Source organism: Mustela nigripes, chromosome X (genome assembly GCF_022355385.1).
Source record: "Mustela nigripes isolate SB6536 chromosome X, MUSNIG.SB6536, whole genome shotgun sequence".
In the NCBI taxonomy this organism is placed as follows: Eukaryota; Metazoa; Chordata; class Mammalia; order Carnivora; family Mustelidae; genus Mustela; species Mustela nigripes.
Window position 1 is genome coordinate 71,466,333 of NC_081575.1, and position 19,147 is coordinate 71,485,479.

The 19,147-nt window shown below is 39.4% G+C and overlaps 1 protein-coding gene across 1 annotated transcript in view; it reads right to left on the reverse strand.

Annotated features, from left to right (window-relative positions):
• Nucleotides 1-11,369: 11,369 nt before the first annotated feature.
• Nucleotides 11,370-19,147, reverse strand: part of LOC132007107 (androgen receptor-like) — a 52,801-nt gene continuing 45,023 nt past the window's right edge. Inside the window, exons 7-8 of the mRNA XM_059385239.1 lie at nt 18,980-19,137; nt 11,370-18,336 (exon numbers count right to left, since the gene is read on the reverse strand). Of these exons, the coding sequence (XP_059241222.1) occupies nt 18,181-18,336; nt 18,980-19,137 (314 nt within the window). The 3' untranslated portion in view covers nt 11,370-18,180. The remainder of the gene's footprint in view (nt 18,337-18,979; nt 19,138-19,147) is intronic.

A 19,147-nucleotide genomic window follows, 5' to 3' on the forward strand; every position in this document is an offset into this window, starting at 1 on the left:
CTCTCTCTCTTTCTGTCAAATAAATAAAATATTGAAAAAAATAAAAAGGAAAAGAAAATAAAAAGGAAAACCAAAATCAGACAGCACGCTGGATTTTGCCCAAGGGTTATAATTTTTCTGGCTCCTGGCCTAGCACATGGACCATTTTAAAAAGTGTTCAACATATGCTTGAAAGGAATATTCATTCTCCAGTATTTGGGTCTGAAGTTCCATATATGAGGAATAGAAAGCTTGCTTAATTTTTCTGTTCAAATCCATACACTATACACTTACCATTTTTTTCTCTTCTTAATCTATTAATTCCTGAGTGAAATTTGTTAAAATCTCCCCCTATAATGTTAAGTCTGTTAACTTTTTCCTTAAACAACATGGGTTTCAACTGTGCCGGTCTACTTATATGTGGATTTTTTACTTATATGTGGATTATAGTTCTGAAAATATAGTTTCCCTTCCTTATGATTTTCTTAGTGTTTTCTTTTCACTAGCTCACTTTATTGTAAGAATACAGCATATATACATATAATGTACAAAATATGTGTTGATCAACTGTTCATGTTTATCAGTAAGTCTTCTGGTCAAGAGTAGGCTATCAGTAGGTAAGTTTTAGGGGAGTCAAAAGTTATATGTGGATATTCAACAGCATAGAGAGTCAGTACCCCATCCTCTGCATTGTTCAGTAGTCAGCTGTAGTTTCACATTTTGCATTATATATTTTGAGACTTTGTTATGACAGGCATACATATTTAAATTAATGTTATCTTCCTTGTAAACTGGACATTTTATCATCACAAATTTATTATCTATTTACAGTAATGCTTTTGTCACAGGTTTGTTTTGTCTGTTATTAATATAAACAAAGAAGCTTTCTATAGTTGGTATTTGCCTAGTATATATTTTTCTATTCTTTGACCTTCAACTTTTCTGGTTATTTTAACAATATTATATAGGTACTTAATAAAGTCTAAAGTTAATGAGCAGAATTCAATATCCATTTACGACAAAAACTCTTCACAAATTGTATAAAAGTATATAGAAAGTTTAGAAGGAATGTACCTGCACATAAAAACAGCCTATATGACAAATCCACAGCTAAGATCATACTCAATGCTGAAAGGTTAAAAGTTTTTCCTCTAAGATCAGGAACAGGACAAGGGTACCCATTCTCAAATTTCTTATTCAACATAGTACTAGAAGTCCTAGCCAGAGCAATCAAGCGAGAGAAAGAAGCAAAGGCTTCTGAATTAGAAACAAAGAAGTAAAATTATCTCTATTTGCAGATGATACTATTTCATATAGAGAAAATTCTAAGGACTCCACCAAAAATCTATTACATCTAATCAGTGAATTCATTAAACTCACCTCATTCTAACACTTGTTAGAATAGCCATTAGAAGAGAAAAAAAATGCTGACAGTAATGCAGAGATAAGGGAAACTTCATGTATTGTTGGTAGGGTTGTAAATTGGTACAGCAACTGTGGAAAACAGTATATCAGTTCTTCAAAAAATTCAAAACAGAACTAATATATTATCTAGCAATTGCACTTCTGGAACTATATCTGAAAGAAACAGAAACGGTATGTTGAAGGTAAATCTATACCTCCATGTTCATAGCAACATTATTTACAATACCTAAGACATGAAAACTAAGTGTCCACTAACAGATTAATAGATAAAATGATGTTGTATATGTATGTATCTCTATTAGAATATTACTCAACCATAAAAAAGAAAGAGATCCTACCATTTGTGACAAATGGATGGCCCTTGAGGGCATTATGCTAAGTGAAATAAATGCAGACAGAGAAAGGCAAAAATTGTATGACCTCACTTATATATGGAAACAAACAAATAAACAAAAAAAAAACAAAAATCACTTAAAATGATCAGATTTTTGTTTACCAGAGGTGGTGGGCAAGAGGTGGGGGAAGTCCAATTGTAAGATAAATAAGTACTGAGGATGTATGGTATATTCAAGAGTTGTTGAGAGTAGACATTAAGAGTTCTCATCACAAAGAAGAAAATTTTTTTCCTTTCTTTTCATGATCTATACAAGATGATGGATATTAATTAAATTTACTATGGAAATCATTTCATGGTATTTGAGTCATTATGCTGTACATCATAAACTTACATAATGCTATATACTGATTATATTTCAATAAAATTAGGAAAAAGAAAACAACAGGATAAAAACAAAGTTAATGAGCATCTTTATCTTCTTCCTCAACAACTTACGGACTTTTTTTTTTTTTTAACTCTAATGATGCTTTCTAAATATATAAGCTGTTGTCAAATTCTTTCTTTCTTATATTCCTACACTTTAGACATTACTTTTGGTCAGTATAGTTGATGCATTTTTAGATGTATCCACATGTTTATCAATATTTTTACTAATTATTGCCTCTTGCATCTCAGACCTTCCATCTTATGTCCTTTACCATCTATCTGAATGCATTACTTAGCATTTCCTTCACTGAGGATCTACTTAAAAGTATCTTTGTTTTAACTTGAAAGATACTTCTGCCAGGTAGAAAACTCTCTCAGTACATCAAGGTTAATTTGTGTGTGTGTGTGTGTGTGTTCCAATAAGTCTTTATTTACAAAAATAGATGTTGAGCCAAATTTGGTCTGTGTGAAATTATTTAACAACTCCTGACCTGGAGCATTTTTTTTTAATTTTTTATTTTTTATAAACATATATTTTTATCCCCAGGGGTACAGGTCTATGAATCACCAGGTTTACACACTTCACAGCACTCACCAAAGCACATACCCTCCCCAATCAAGGTTAATTTTTAACTGTCTTCTACTATCATTGTTATTATCAGCAAATGTAATTGGCTCCCTTTGAGATGATCTGGTTTTTTCCTGTTTTCCCTTCCTCACAGTCTACTCTTATTATGGTTTGGTGTGTGTGTGTGTGTGTGTGTGTGTGTGTGTGTGTGTGTGTGTGATGAAAAATCACTATTATGTGGATTTATTTGTCTAGGTTGGGACTTGACAGGATTCTTTGTCTTAGAAACAAATGTTTTGAAAAACATTGAAAAGACTCTCAGCTATTCTGTTTTTGAATAATGTCTCTTTGTGCTCTGGATGTCTAGTTAGGTATATATTATATCTGTTTTAACTTCATATCTCTTAACCTCTCAGATTTTCCATTTTATTGTCTTTCTATTTTACATTATGGATAATTTGTTTGCATATCTCTTGTTTTCCTAATTCTTTCTTCAGTTATATTTAATTCCACTATCTATGTTTTAGTTCTAGAGATCCTATTCTTTTTCACATTTTGAAAAATTTGGTTTTGTTGTTCTGTAGAGTGTTCCTTGCTTATAGTTAAAGTATTTTATAAATGTCTTCAATCGCTTTAAATAAAATTAACTTTATATTTTATGTGTGGTGGCTAATTCTTTAGTTTGTAATTCTGATTCTGATACTTGTTTCTGTGGGCTTTTACTCAGGGCAATTTGTTTCATGTGTGTGTATGTGTTTTGCAAATTTTGACTGTGAGATGATCATTTTCTTTGGACCATTACATACAGGAATTTTTGAGGCCTGGATACATTCTTCCATAGAGGATTTACCTGTGGGAACTGCTAATCTGAGATCTTAGCTTTTAGTTTTTCAGACCTCATATATATGGTGAACTGGGGCTACAAAAAATCTATGAAGACCATCTATGGCTATAAACTCTCATGAGAGGTTTATTTTTCTTCTTCACCCAGTGCCAAAGTCAAGTAAGACAGGTTTTCTTGCTATCTACTTCTGTAAGACAGATTAATTCTTTACTCTTATATTAAGGGTATAACCCTTTAGAGTACCAGCCTTATGATGAAATTTCTCATAAGATTTCTCCTCCTGGGCAAGTTCCAGTGTTTATCTCCTTTTTCTCTCACCTTTCATAGTCACGATGTAGAAATTCAGTCTTCTCAGGGTAACATTTGGCTTTGACACTCATTTACCTCCAGAGTTTCTGCTTTCATTTCCTTTCTGGTTGTGGAAATTTTACTATCATACTAGTTTATCAATGAATTTTAAAATATTGCTGTTATTTTTAAAGTTTTTATTTAAATTTGTGTTAGTTGACATAGAGTGTAATATTAGTTTCAGTGTACAATGTAGTGATGCAACAATATATTTTACTTTATATCTTTTTTCTTTTTCTTTTCTTTTCTTTTAATTTCTTTTCAGTGTAACAGTATTCATTGTTTTTGCACCACACCCAGTGCTCCATGCAATCCATGCCCTCTCTATTACCCACGACCTGTTTCCCCCAACCTCCCATCCCCTGCCCCTTCAAAACCCTCAGATTGTTTTTCAGAGTCGATAGTCTCTCATGATTCCAAGTTCCCTCAACTCCCTTCTCCTCTCCATCTCCCCTTGTCCTCCATGCTATTTGTTATGCTCCACAAATAAGTGAAACCATATGATAATTGACTCTCTCTGCTTGACTTAATTCACTCAGTATAATCTCTTCCAGTCCCGTCCATGTTGCTATAAAAGTTGGGTATTCATCCTTTCTGATGGAAGCATAATACTCCATAGTGTATATGGACCACATCTTCTTTATCCATTCGTCCATTGAAGGGCATCTTGGTTCTTTCCACAGTTTGGCGACCGTGGCCATTGCTGCTATAAACATTGGGGTACAGATGGCCCTTCTTTTCACTACATCTGTATCCTTGGGGTAAATACCCAGTAGTGCAATGGCAGGGTCATAGGGAAGCTCTATTTTTAATTTATTGAGGAATTTCCACACTGTTTTCCAAAGTGGCTGCACCAACTTACATTCCCACCAATAGTGGAAGAGGGTTCCCCTTTCTCCACATCCCCTCCAACACATGTTGTTTCCTGTCTTGCTAATTTTGGTCATTCTAACTGGTGTAAGGTGGTATCTCAATGTGGTTTTAATTTGAATCTCCCTGAGGGCTAGTGATGATGAACATTTTTTCATAATTGTTTTCATTAGGTGTGCCATGCAGGGAAGAAGTCTCCAGGTAACATTTATTTATTTATTATCTTTTAAATATTTTTTTCATTTATTTGAGAGAATGAGAGTATGGGGGAGGGGCAGAGGGAGAGGGAGAGACAGAGAATCTCAAGCAGACTTCCCGCTCAGTGCAGAGTCAGATATGGGGTTCCATCTCACAGCCCTGAGATCATGACCTGAGCCGAAGCCAATAGTTGAGCACTTAATCAACTGAGCAAGCCAGGTGTCCCTAAAATAACAATGCTTTCTTCCTGTCACATATTTAACTCGCATATTAATAATTCTTGCCCTGTTTTTCTTATTGTGTTCCTGTGTGTCTCCAATGAGATAGTGGATATCAAGGTGCTATAAGTTACAAAGCACTATTTAAATGGCAGTGGGTTGTTATTATAACTACCTACAAGCCAGACCAGTGGCTTGGGTGTAGGGGAAGGAGATTCAAAGTTTAAAGGAGAGAGAACTCATTTCTAGTTGAGAAAATCAGAGGAAACATTCTGGACTTGGCTTCTGAGCTGAGCATTAATTGGTAGAAAAGATTTGCTTATGCAGAAATGGAGGAGAGCATTTTATATGAAGGGCACCACATGAACAAAGGCTAATAGAATGTTCTATTCTCAAAGGGAGGCTTTTAGGATTCATCTCTTGCCTATTACTGCTTATGTAATACAATTGCCTATATTCTCGTTCCTGATCTACACCATTAATGAAGTCCATATACCCCCCATTTTAGAGACTCCTCAAACAGCCACAGTTGCCTACATTCATTCTAGATAGGAGATGTGTCTTTGGTTCATATCAAAATTGCCTAGGTACTGAATGACCCAAGAAGCAAGAAGTATACTCCCACCAAGTTTGACAGGTGTGTGTGAATGGTAGGCAAGATGCATGCTGTAACATAGAGGCTGTTGTGGAACAACAAACAATGCAATACTGATTATGTTGTCAGGGAGGCTGGTGAGTGGAAATGTGCAAGATTAGAAAACTCTATAATTGGACTTTTGTATGATACAGGTCTTAAAATGTAGAAATAAGATCATAGGCATTAGAGTGAGATAAAGCTGGGGTTTCTGAGATTGACAAAATTCTGGTTTTAGCCAAAAGTTTCACAGAATCTAAGTTTCCATGTTAGAGTTGGAAGAAACCAGCTCAGTCCTTATCTTTCTTTTTGTACAGATGGAGAGACTGGGACCCAGAAAGGGAAATGGGCCTGTTAGAGTTTATCTGCTGATGAGTGGCAAAAGCTGGTATTCTCACTGCTCACCCAATGATATTTCCCCCTGCCCTCCTTTACAAATATGCTCATAGATTCTCTGAACACTCAGTAAAACTTCTATAGCCCAGGTACATCTAGTAGAGATAGGGAGGGAGACCAGGAGACTTGGCAAGGCACTTGGGAGATAGTAGGCCTGGAGAAGACCATTTTTTTTTCTCCCAACAGGACTCATCAGAAGTTTTGGGAGGAGGCAGTTTTTCTGTGGAAATCATGGGCTCGTGTATACCAGATATCACTGTCACTCTTGGAGTAGCTGCTTATAAAGACAATTCCATTGTGACAGAGTTCCCTTTTTATTCCTATGTATAATGCAGCATGATTTTGGCTTCCTTGAGCCTCTTTGCAAAGACCTAGAAAATAAACCAAACTTTCAAAAAAGTAAATATAGTGCAGAGATCAAAATCTTAAGTTTTGACAACACAACAAACACACTTGAGCTCAAGCTTTATTACTTAGAAAACCTTGGGTCTGAGCCAGAAATAATGTTGGGTCAGAGCTTCAGGTTCTTCATCTATATAATGGGAGTAATTATGCTCAACTGATGGGGTTGATTTGAAGATTGTAAGACACAGTATAAAAAATTTAGCTTTAGCTTTTCTTGGCACATGGTAAATGCTCAGTACATTCTATTATTATTATTCCCTTGAGTCAGTCTCTGTGTCACCCTCTATTATAGTCTTATACAGTAGGTTTTAGTATAGTTTCCATCTCCCAAAACTAATTATGTTACATTTTTATTTTAAAAAAATCCTTACTTATCTTATTTGCTGCTCTATAATCAGTGTGAGTTGTGGCAAAAAAAAAAAAAAAGAAAAGAAAAGAAAAAAAAAAGAAAGAAATTGTTGATAATACCTTAAACATTGAAGTTGGTGGATAATTTTCTTAAAAATATACCCTAGGAAGTTCACATTTTTCCTTTCAATACTGTCAGTTTTACTTGTATTTGCTTTTGTAAGTGGGGGGTGGGGTGGCTAAGCAATAACTCTGAGTCAGCAGTTTCATGGGACACTGGATGTTCCCTTGAGTTTGCTGCAGGTGGCTTCTATCTTTCACATGTGGCAGCTGAAGATGACTTAACTACAGAAAAAGATCCACTTCTTAACAGGACACACCAGCTTTTCATAATGGGTTCTAGCCCAGACTCATCTCTAGTACTTACTCCCCACTATTTCTTTTTTTTTTTTTAATTTTATTTAAATTTAAGTTAGTTAACACATATTATTAGTTTCAGGGGTAGAATTCATCAGTTACTTGTAACACCCAGTGTTAATTATATCAAGTGCCCTCTTTAATGTCCATCACTCAATTACCCTATCCCCCCACCCACCCACCTCCCCTCTGGCTACTCTCAGTTTGTTCCTCATAGTTAAGAGTCTCTTATGCTTTGCCTACCTCTCTATTTTTATCTTACTCTTTCCCACCTCTTAGATATTTATCTATGCTCTTCCCTCTGCTTTGGTTGCCTGCTCAGCTACCTTTCCCTCCTGTGAAATTTCCTTTCACTGTTCAAGGCCTGAGTCTGGACATACTATCTTCTCTAGAATGTAGAATGTTATCTCTTCTTCAGCTTTTTTTTTTTTTTTTCCAAATTCTTGTTTTGATCAATCAATGATGCCTATGCCCATAGAGCACCAACTTGGCTGACTTCCCACAGCCTGCATTACTCTTTAAAATTCTGCTAACACTCTCTGGGATGTCCTGTCTGTTATCTAGGAACCCCATGCCAGTGAGTGTCACCTCAGGAAGACAATGATAGGTACAGGTGGCATAGTAGACAGCACATACTGTCACCATAGAGACACTTAGACACATTCTAAGAATTGCATCAGGTCCTGAAGTCTTTGATAGATTGGTCTACTGTGAGAAGGCTGACTGGAAACAGGAGATTCAGTTCTTTGAGTTTATACTTAAGGCCCTTAATTATTCAGGAGCAGCCTTGCCAATTATTTACCGTATATAATGTCAGTTTCCTTATCAAGAAAATGGGTTTGATCTCTGACCTGCCTGCCTCCACAGGATATTGTGAGGTTCAGATGAGATCATATGTTCTGGAAATTGAAATGCTGGCAAGGATTTCTATGGTTCCCCTTAAAACTTGGGGTAAAGTCACAAACTCTTTAGTGTGACACAGATCCTCATCAGCTTTACTTGTGTCTCCTCTCTACCCTCTTCTCTCATAGCCAACCCTTCTTCCAACTTCTCCCTCAGGCTAAACTATATTAGTTTACCTATGCTGTCTCTTGCGTGAGGAAGAATGCCTTTTTCTCTACCCTCAGCTTCATCTTCATTCAGCTTGGGTCACAGTTTAGACTGTTCTAAGGCAGCTTCCATATAGACCTTCCCACCACTCTATGAGGCATTCTTCTTTTGTACCACAACAGAACCTTGAACTTCCCTCACCATGGTACCCATTACATTATATTACAATTGCCTGTGTTCTTGTCTGTCTCTTCCATGAATACTGGAAGCTCCATAAGGATAGAGACCATGTTTGTCTTGTTCCTATGTGGGGTACATAATGGTTGCACAAATAGTTTGTGAATAAATGAAAGAAATAAAGAATGAGAGAATAATAGGATATTGTGCCCCTGTGAAGAATCCTTGCAGTCTTTTGAGGTGGTGGGGCTCTTTCACAAGTTTTGTATTCACACTTACCACTATGTATAGGCATCAAAAGTCCTTACTTCTGGGGACAAGAGTCACTGCCCAGGTGGCAGGTGACATGCCTCTCACAGTTATCTGCTGTTCTGCTGGCCTATTTTCTGATCTGAGACTTGAAGTACCCAATGGGGATTGGAGGGGGGATGCTAATTGCAGAGTCTAGCTTAAGTCAGCTTTCTTGGCACAGTCTTCCTGGTTGGCAGCCAGTCCAAGTTCCCCAGATGACCTCCTTCTTGCTTGAAGTACCCTGGAGAAATAGTTGAGGGAAGAAGGCAAGTTGTGCTCTCAAGAAATGGTGGCAGGAGAATCTGAGAATGTGAATCATCTACATCTGCCTGTTAACTAAGAAACCTACATTGTCATACTTCAGTTTTTAAATGTTTCTCATTGCTTTTGCAGTTACTTCTCTAGCTTATCCAATAATTCTTTCCTTCTCTCACTGCACCCCCTACAATGGGCATGAAGAAAACCTCTTTCAGTGGATGGTAGGTGAAGTAAGTGCTGTGGTTGGAATAGAGATGCTTGAACTGTATACATGAGAAAAACAGATGAGAAGCAGAGGATCTCTTACCAGAGTTCTGAACCGGTGTACAAATTAATGGTGAAGATTCTCAGGTGACCTGCCACCCTAGCACACTGCCTGCAGGCATATGAGGGGACCAGAAGCTGGATGTTCTAGGGCTAGTCCCTTAAGGACAATAACACATCCACAATAACATTCAATATTTCTTTTTTGGCCTGGATTCCTCACGTGAAGAATGTTTGGGTTAGATGCTAAGACCCCTTCTTGCTCTAAAAGGCAGCAATTATCGATCAAAGATTAGCTTACTCTTGTCTGAGGGATGGATGTGAGAAAGTTGGGGGGGATATGGTAAAGTCTCAGACTGGTTGGGCCTGAGGCATTTAATAGGCTATAAACTCACTGAAAGTATGGACTGTAGCTTGCTTAACTCCTAAGTATCTCTGCTGTTTATGAGATCATCCAAATGATAAAATTATTTTATTTTTGAGCCCTTACCTATCAGTCAAGGGGTTGACATAGGATTCAATTGTTGTTTTGACCCTGTGCTCTCCAGGTATTTAAATTTTTATTGACACAAACGTGGGGGTTTTAGTTCCAAAACTATGTGTTCTAGGGATAATGAAATGCCTATTCCTTTCCCCTTTCATGTCATGATTAAGAAAAGCATTACTGTAGTTTTCAATAAGCTTGGTTTCCATATTGGAAGGGGCTTCCCATTTTATCTAGTCTTATTCCACAACTTCAGATACACTCATTTATGTATGAGAGAAATAAGATCTAGAAAAGGGCAGAGAGTTGCCCAGGACCATATAGCAAGTGAATGCGGAGGTCAGAATCCTAGCTATACACTAGTTATATGACTATGAGCAAGTCACATATTGGACTCTGGCCTCCAGGCTTTTAATGCACCAGATGCCATTGTTTCTCTGACATCTGTGTTTTGCTACACCTTGGAAAACTCATGGTGGAGGCTAACTACCTTGTTACTTTAGGCAGGGACTGACTGGTAAATAAAACCAAGTAGGGTGGCTGTTAGATCACTCTCTGTAGGTACAAGAGAACTAAGCTGTGGTGGTCAGAGGGGTCTTCTGGAGGCAGGTTCTGACACATGTAACACACAAGCATATATATTCTCTATTACTTAGACACACATATCCCCCAAATCTCATGTTTTCTTCCTCTCTCCATCAAGCATTATGTTCAGGAAAAATTTAAGAAATCCATTCACTCTGAGGGGGTCAATGACAAATACATCTCAACTTGGGATCCCTCTCAGGGGTTCTCACAGTTTAACAGGGAACAAAACAAAAGCATTTATCTCACCAGTTGGATTGCATACATTCTTATTGAATCTCTTACCTGGCGTGGGAGAGAGACATTGTGACAGCCCACTACAGGTGAAGACAGTGAGGCAAAGAGAGCTTTCATATTATTCCTTAAGGTATCTGTCACACCTCATTGATGGTCTGTATGTTAGGCTCAGAAATTCAACTTGGGATCTCATTTGGTATCCAAACTTGGAAGAGACAAGAGGCCATTTTGCCTAAACCTTTGAAAATCTCAAAGAAAAGGTGGTCAAGGACAATATGGCTCTCGAAAAACAGTGAGAATGTGAACATGCCCATTCTTTATATGAAGCTTGGCAAGAACTGGGCAGTGAAGCTCCTAATCAGTTTATGTTCCCATAAGGATGAAAATGAGGGTGAACAGCTGGGTTTTGTGAGTCTTTCCCCTGTTTGACAAGCTCAGGGTTTTTGATGAGAGGTTGTAATGGGTCTTTGCTTTCTTAGCCCAGACTCTTTGATATTTTGGTGGTCCCAGCACAACCTATGCTAGGGCCAACACAGGCCAAATTTATAACCCCTGTGCAAAGATTTTTTTTTAATATGTGAAAATCAACATAGCATAAAAGGCCACTGGGCATGATACCAACTCTTTACTTCAATAAAGACAGCTAATAAAAGAGCTAATTAAAAAAAACTCTGATGACATTCCCCTGAAATTTTAGATGGTTTTGTGTTTTAACAAATTAACAGTGGTGATAAGAGGACATTAGCAGCTTTTCTTGAGTCTCTTTGTTAACAATAACTTGAGCCTGCAGTCACAACAGGGGCCGTGGCCAAGTTTTAACTGGCAGACCAGCAAGCCAGTATTTAAACAATGGATGACATTTCTGAAAGCAGAGACAGAGACAAACCCAGAGTCACACATGTATTCCAACAAACAAGTTTCTGGCATTTTTAATTGTATTTAGAGCGACAAAAGATTCCAAGATTACAAAAAAAAAAAATAATAATAATAATAATAACAGAGCACTAGCGCGTGGGGCTGGTCCTGCTACCCAGTGGAGGCCAAGTGCCGCTGTAAGAACTGAAGCCCAATCAAAAGAAGTTTTAAGCAAAATTAATGTTTCTTTAAAAAAATCTTTATATGATGCTTTCTTTTTTTCTTAATTTTTCCCTCAACATTGAAAATTAATTCTTGCATCTGGTTGCATTGTCTGCTCCCTCTTGCCGCCAAATTAATCTCAAAGACAGCACAACAATGTCACATCTGAGGCACTCCCTAATTAATGTCCCAGTCTAGGGGAAAGCAGAAAGGTGTCACTGAATGGTGAGAAGAAGTCTCTCTTTTTTTTTAAGCTTGGGTTATGCCAATGGTGGCTACTCTCAGCACCTGAGTGACTTATGAGATAGGACAATCCCACAGGCACTTCACTACAGGACAGTTAGCACCAAGGGCTAAGGTTGGGAAAGACTACAGGCCTGGCCTGCCTGCAGTACAGGGTAAAGAGTCCCAAAATGTAAAGCAGCCTCCAGGGAGGGCACCACAAGAGAAGCAGCAATTTTTTAGGAATTTCTTTCCTTTGGGGGTACATGTGTGTTTCAGTTTTGGGTGGCCAGTGGAATCTGTAGCCGCCTAACAGCCAACCTCATGAATTAGTGAAGGTGGGGACTGTTTTAGGCTACAAGGGCTACTCAGTCCACAGCTTCTCATTTAATTCTATAAAAGGCTAAGAGATAGGTGTAGTAAGGAAAGGGATCAGGACTCCTAAAATACTGAATTGGGGTTGGTAACCAATCAATGCATACTACCTACTTTCTGGCTAAATCGAATGGGGATAAATCAAAACTGTGTCCAAGGCTGTTTTTCCCTTTAAAAGTCTATCTGCTGAATTTAAATACTTATCACTAATTTATGGGGGCAGGGACATTCCAAATGGTTTGTTACTTCAGCATAAGCATCTGAGGACGAGGAGTGACTAATGTGGAATTTTCTGCCTTCACCTAGAGATGGTTTAATGTTGGGAGGCTCTGGGCAGCAGACCCCAGTGTCAATTTCTTAATTAAGAAAAACATCCCTACCCAAGGGCAGAGATGGACCTGCATCTATAGAGATACAACTTCTAGTACACTGACAATATTTTTTGACAGATAAAAACACATTTTCATTGTCAAAATCTTTACAGAACACATCCAAAAGCAAAATTAGAGCACACAGACACCCAGTAGCAAAAGCACCTCAGTCATAGGTGAGTGGATTGTGTAAAAGATGGAGCACTTGCTCCAGGTTCCCAAGTGCAGGAAACTACCTTTTTCTTACAAGGATGGTGAAGAACAAAGAATGTTTCTCTTTCTTCCAATCCTCAGGTCCCATTAGGGGTCCATCGGTTAATCATTTGGGTAGGTCTTTGGCCCCAAGTCTGGGCCTTCTCTGTAGGAAATCCCAGTTGATTCCAATCAGTCTTCACCACCCTTTAAACATTCATCTGTCTTGGGCTAGTAAAGTGCAATACATCATGTACCCTACTCTTTTCCCCCTCTGCTCCTCCGTTAGGCCTACTGGTAAGGCCCCAATAGAGACAGAGATCTCTTAGTTATCTGATCAACCCAGGTATCTTTTCCATTCTGAGAGAGTTTCCAAAATGTAACTGTAGCCTCTCTCACAAGTACATGGTATCAGTTATGACCTGGAACCAAATATAAAGGTGCAGAGAAAGATAAAGCTATCAGAACACTTTATAACTATATATATATAATTCAATTTCAAAACATGGATACAAATACTCATTTACAATATATTTCAACCTTCTGCCTTAAACCCAAGAGAACTTTTTGTGCCGTCCAAAGTGGGCAGAAATGAATATTTCTGCCTGCTGTCCCTTTAGTGCAAAATATAGTCCTTTAAATGCTCCCCTTCTCATCAAGGGCTTCACATCTTCAGATATGCAAACATGGACACTAGCAAACACAGTGGCCAACAGCTCCATTTCCAACCATGCAATAATGGAGCTTTAAGAATTTGCTCAGCGACTACTAGAGAAAAGGAAAGCTAGTTCTGCTTATAAAATCACATAGTGAAGGACCTATAAACCCAGTTTTTTCAAAATTGTCTTCCACTTTTCTAAGCATGTATATTGTTGAGGGGAAAACCCATGAAACTCTTATAAGTCAGTCAACAACAAAGTCCTTTAGTCTGTCTTTGGGTAGTTCACCAAAGAGGCACTAATGCTTGTTCCCTCCCTGCTCTTAAATTTTGGTATCTTAGCAGATACAGTGTAATCTTTGGTTACATAATGTGATGCTTTCATCTCTTTGTCTTTTTTTTTTAACTGCTTTCAAAGATTTTCAAAGAGATTAGTGGTGAGAAACAGACCTGCCTATAAAAGGCAGCAGGGGCAGAAACTTCCTTTTACAAGAAAATGCACATGACAAATGGCTTATTTTGACTTTAAGTTTGGGATTTGATCCTGTTCTTTAGCATTCCTGGTTGTCATAACCCCTTACAGGGGGTTGAACACAAAGGCCGCTCTTTTGGCCTAGTGCCTTCTCACCTGGGCAACTGGCACAAGATAATTAGTAGTCAGCCTATTGTCTCCCCAGAGCCATGCAGGGATGGTTACAGGGCTATCTGGAGAGTCTCATGAAGTGCAACCCTGGCACAGGGATGGAAAGGGGTAGAGGGAAGTGGCTTCGGCTTTTGAGCCCTGCAGAATATCAAAGGAGAAAAGAGGGCAAGACCATATCTGTGCTGTGGTTAATGAAACAAACAAACAGAAGTTACTTAAATCTCAAAGTTAGATCATTCGTGTAGTGTTACTATCATGTGGATGATGAAACTACTTTGTCTTAAAGTGTAAATAGAATACTTCTTGCTACATAAGCCTATAAGTATTTAGAAGTAGAATATGGACAGAGAGGGACTCTAGCATAAGCACATTATTTCTCAACTTGGAATCACCTCAGCAACTATCCAAAGGACAGAAAAAAGCTCTTTTCCCTTCTGTTTTAGTGCCAGTGAACATACATAAAAATATGTGAATTACTGATTTTCTTTTTCAAAGATATATGACAGAATCCTTCAAAAAATTACATTCTCATTAGAAAAATAATGAACTATCCAAGAACAATGATACTGTCTGTGGCACAGAAAAGTTATGGAACAAAGAACACAACCCCTGTTTCAGCTCAGAGACCAGGCCTGGGAGAGCTGCTCATTGATCTAGAGCTGAAACAGCCACAGGACTCTTTTCTTTGGTCACAGACTTTGTGACTCTGGCGGCTGTCTGTCGTCTAGCACAGATGGGGCCTGGTCCCTGGTGCTCCTTCATTTTCTGTTCCTCAGTCCATCCCCATTGAGCACTGCAAACCTCTTCGGAGGTAGTTACCACGACTTGTCTGGTGAGCGATCCTCATCTTTCAGCTCACCAGGTGAGTGGGTCTAGGTGGCCGATCCTTCATGGATAAGCACAGTATACCAACCACATCAACTGTTTGTACAGCAGAGTGCATGCAAAATGAGACTTCTGTCAATTACACTGGCAAGAACATCAATGACTAAAAGAAAAAAAAAATCCCCCTTTTATCCGTGGGAGAACAAAACCATACTAAAATCTCCTTCACTCACTGAAACCCTAACAGAAACACTAGGCCTAAAGCCTTGTTTAGGCTGTTTTCCCCTAGTCTTGCCATTCAGAAATTCAGAGTAGTTAGTTGTTGCTGTTTTTAACTACACTGCTGTTTCACTGATTTTTGGCTTTCACAAATGCAAAACATATATATTCATAAAGACAAGAGTCACAATTGGGAAATCCATAAAGGTGAAAAATTTGGTGGTTAGAGAAATAAAAAGGAGAGCATCTAGTATTTACAAGGAGAGATATTAGAATGATATAATCAAGTCGATGTACCATAAAAGATGAAAATAATTTTAAAACAGATGTAAAGGAACTATTAAACTATAACCTAGCATAACTGAAAAGAGTGATGGATTTTTTTTTCCTTTTAAAACAGCCAGAAGTAATCTTGTGAGCTTATATAAGCCAAATAATGTCCTAATGAAGAAAACCAGAATTTGTCTATCCTAACCTAGAAAGAGAACCTGCCAATTTTAGTTTTGTCCAGCAGTCTTGGATTGGTATATCACCCATCTTAGGTTCCCTGTCCCTTGTTATTTAAAGAAGCTGTTTTGCAAGTTCATTTGGCTATTAATATCAACACAGAAATCAGGGAAGGAAACACATGTAGATAATAGCATGTCACTCAGAAACTGTCCTCTCAACAAGTAGAGTGAATCAACTGAAATGGGCAGCTTGGTAACTGGCCCCTAATTTCTTGAATTTAGCAGATGAATATAAGAGCTAAGTAAGGAGGCAGTTGCCAAGATGAGAAAGTAGGCAGACATTCCCCCTGAACTCAGGACTGGGGGACAAAGTCAGCAAAAGAGAGGTGTGCCAAAGGACCATATGAAACCAGTGTCCCAGAAGCACACCCTGAGTTCATGGATGGCAGCCCACTAGAGCCACGCAAACCAGACCTTTCCAAAGGAGGTCATGGTTCTGTAGTATAAATGTTTCAGCTTCCCTCTGGCCGCGAGGCAGCAAAAAAGGTGGGGTCTCTGAGTGAGTATGGCCGATGTCAGAACCCAGGATCAGCAGCAGAGGAGGATGATGAGTAAACCAACCAGATGGTGCCCATCTGGCTTTAGATTTTGCCTTTGAAGACTTTAATTTAGTAGTCAGATCCTCTTAGTTTCTTCTCTATTCTTCCCATGACTTCTGCAGGTGGAAATGCTGGGTGGCAAGGACAGCATTTACAGGGTTTCTGGTTCTAGTGCCTTCATTCTTCTCACCCTGGTAATTGAATTTTCTCTTTAACCCTGACCTGCATAGCCCCCTTTAGCTGCTCTGAAGGAAGAAGTAGGTATTTTTCCACTTGGTGGGAAGGTGTCATCTCTAGGGGACAAGGGCAAGATGCCCAGCTTGTCCAGTCCCATCGATGCCTTCTTTCCAGTTTGTCCAAGGGCTTCAGAGATCTGATAGTTGGTGAAAGACATTTGGTAAGTAGTCTTTGAGCTTAGTGGCATCTAGAGATAGATGTCAAAACTGCTGGCTTGCTAGCCTTCTTGGTGGTAACAGCTCTTAGCAGAGAGTCTGTTAACATGCCCAAATAAATGGACAAACATCACCACCATGGCTGTCATATAGTCTGGTGAAGTCCAGGCCCACAAAACACTGAAGAGAGGGTAAGAGGGAGCTTGCAGCTGCATGGAGTCAGGCAAAAAACATTCAGGTCTTTTAAAGATAAGGGCAAAGAGTGATCAACTCTTCAACGCCCTAAGCAGGAAAACAACCAACCAACCAACCAACCCACTGATTCTTTTTCCTCCTACTCTGGCCCCAGCCTCTTCCCTGAACAAATGGGAAAGCAGACCTGGCTCTGGATAGGGCCTTCCAAAGGGTCAGATCTCTCCTTTCCTTCTTATTAGTCTGACTCCTCAGTGGAAGTGGCCAAGTTTTGGCTGAAGAGAACATTCAGTTCAAAGCTCTTAGAAAAGCTTATTGAAAGTCAATTTGAGGGTGGAGGCAGAGGGTGAGAAAAAGGACTGGTGGAGGGGAGGCATTCACATGCAGACACATTTTCAAACAAGAAGCACATTTTCAGTACAATGATTTGCACTGCAGTTAAGAGTCTAGCCATCAGAGGCCAAGGCTGTGGGCAGGTACTGGTGATCCATCTGTCCTCTTTGTCCTCTCTTAAATCTGTCTCCTCCCTCCTAACTCATCTCTGGGGTCATCCTGCCCTCTAATGGCAATAGCCATTGGCAGAAAATAAAGTCTCCCAGGGAGGCTAAACTTGGAAAAAAAAAACAAAAAAAAAAACAACAACAAAAAAAACAGTGACTCTCCATGGGCTTGCAATTTTCACCTTATTCTAGTCACTGTTGGCCTTTTGGGGGGTGGGGGGAGATTCTGTTTTATATTTTCTAAGAAGAAAAAACCCTACAGGACTTTTGGTTTTAGGGGGGTTGTTTGTATTGTTTTCCCAGATACTCAGCTCTCTAAACTTCCCGTGGCATTAGGTGAGTAAACGTTTGTGTGGCTGGCACACAGTGCAGTGCTATAAACAAGCACAACTTGACACTGGGCCACATGAGGATCATCACAGATTTAAAGAAATACAACACCATTCAAAACACAGATAAGAGCCATGGCGGGGAGCAGAGTCTGAAAGTGCCATGGGAGGGTCAGATAGGAAGGGAAAAAAAGAGAAAGGAGGAAAAGAGGGGGAAAAGTGCAGCAAATAGAACTCAGGAACATCTTCATGATAGACGATACATCAAAAGAGGAAATTCCCCAAGGCACTGCAGAGAAGTGGTGCAGAGTTATAACAGGCAGAAGATATCTGAAAAGGGGAGTGGGGTGGGGTGAGAAAATGGGTGCTTCCAAAGCTTCACTGTGTGTGGAAATAGATGGGCTTGACTTTCCCAGAAAGAATCTTGGGCACTTGCACAGAGATGATTTCTGCCATCATTTCTGGAAAGTCCACGCTCACCATGTGGGACTTGATTAGCAGGTCAAAAGTGAACTGATGCAGCTCTCGTGCAATCTGTAGGGGGAGCAATAAGAGGGAGAAAACAGGCTTGACAAGGGGCTGGCTTCTGTCAGGCTCTTACCCCCACCTCTGATTTCTTCCTCCTTCCCTGTCCTTTGTCCTCCCTGTGTGTGTGTATGTGTTCACACACATGTACACTAAATGGTCTCCAGGGAGTTACTGAGGGCTCCCAAGTGATCTCCTACACCATTGCAAGCTCTCTGACTCAGGACCGTGTGTTCCTCTTCCCGAGCACATGCACGTGAATGCACACATGTGCACACCCACACACACATTCTCTTCCTCACACACAAATCCACACACGCACATGTGCACAAATACACAGACATAATTCAAGGGAGCAGGGGAAAAACATTCAGGTCTGTTTTGTCTGCCTGGAGAACTTATCTGTTCTAAGCCCTTTCCCTGAGTCCCAACTGCCCTGTTCTCAACTCCTCCACCTCTTTCATAACACCCAGGGACAATGCGACCTGTGTTCCTTTCTTCTCCATTGCATTTTCTCTCTGGACCACTCTTAAAGCCAGAGGAGAATGGAAGCAACTCCCAACAGGTGGTGCTAGATCCTAGAGGAGCATATGATCACTTAGCTCTATCAAGTTGCTTCTCCCTGATGAAGCACCCTCCGTCATTTGCTTACAGGTTGCACAGAGTCCAGGAGCTTGGTGAGCTGATAGAAGCGCCTTGAGCAGGATGTGGGATTTTTTCTCTTGCAAGCAATGATACGATCAAGTTCCTTGATGTAGTTCATTCGAAGTTCATCAAAGAATTTTTGATTTTTCAGCCCATCCACTGGAACTGATGTGGG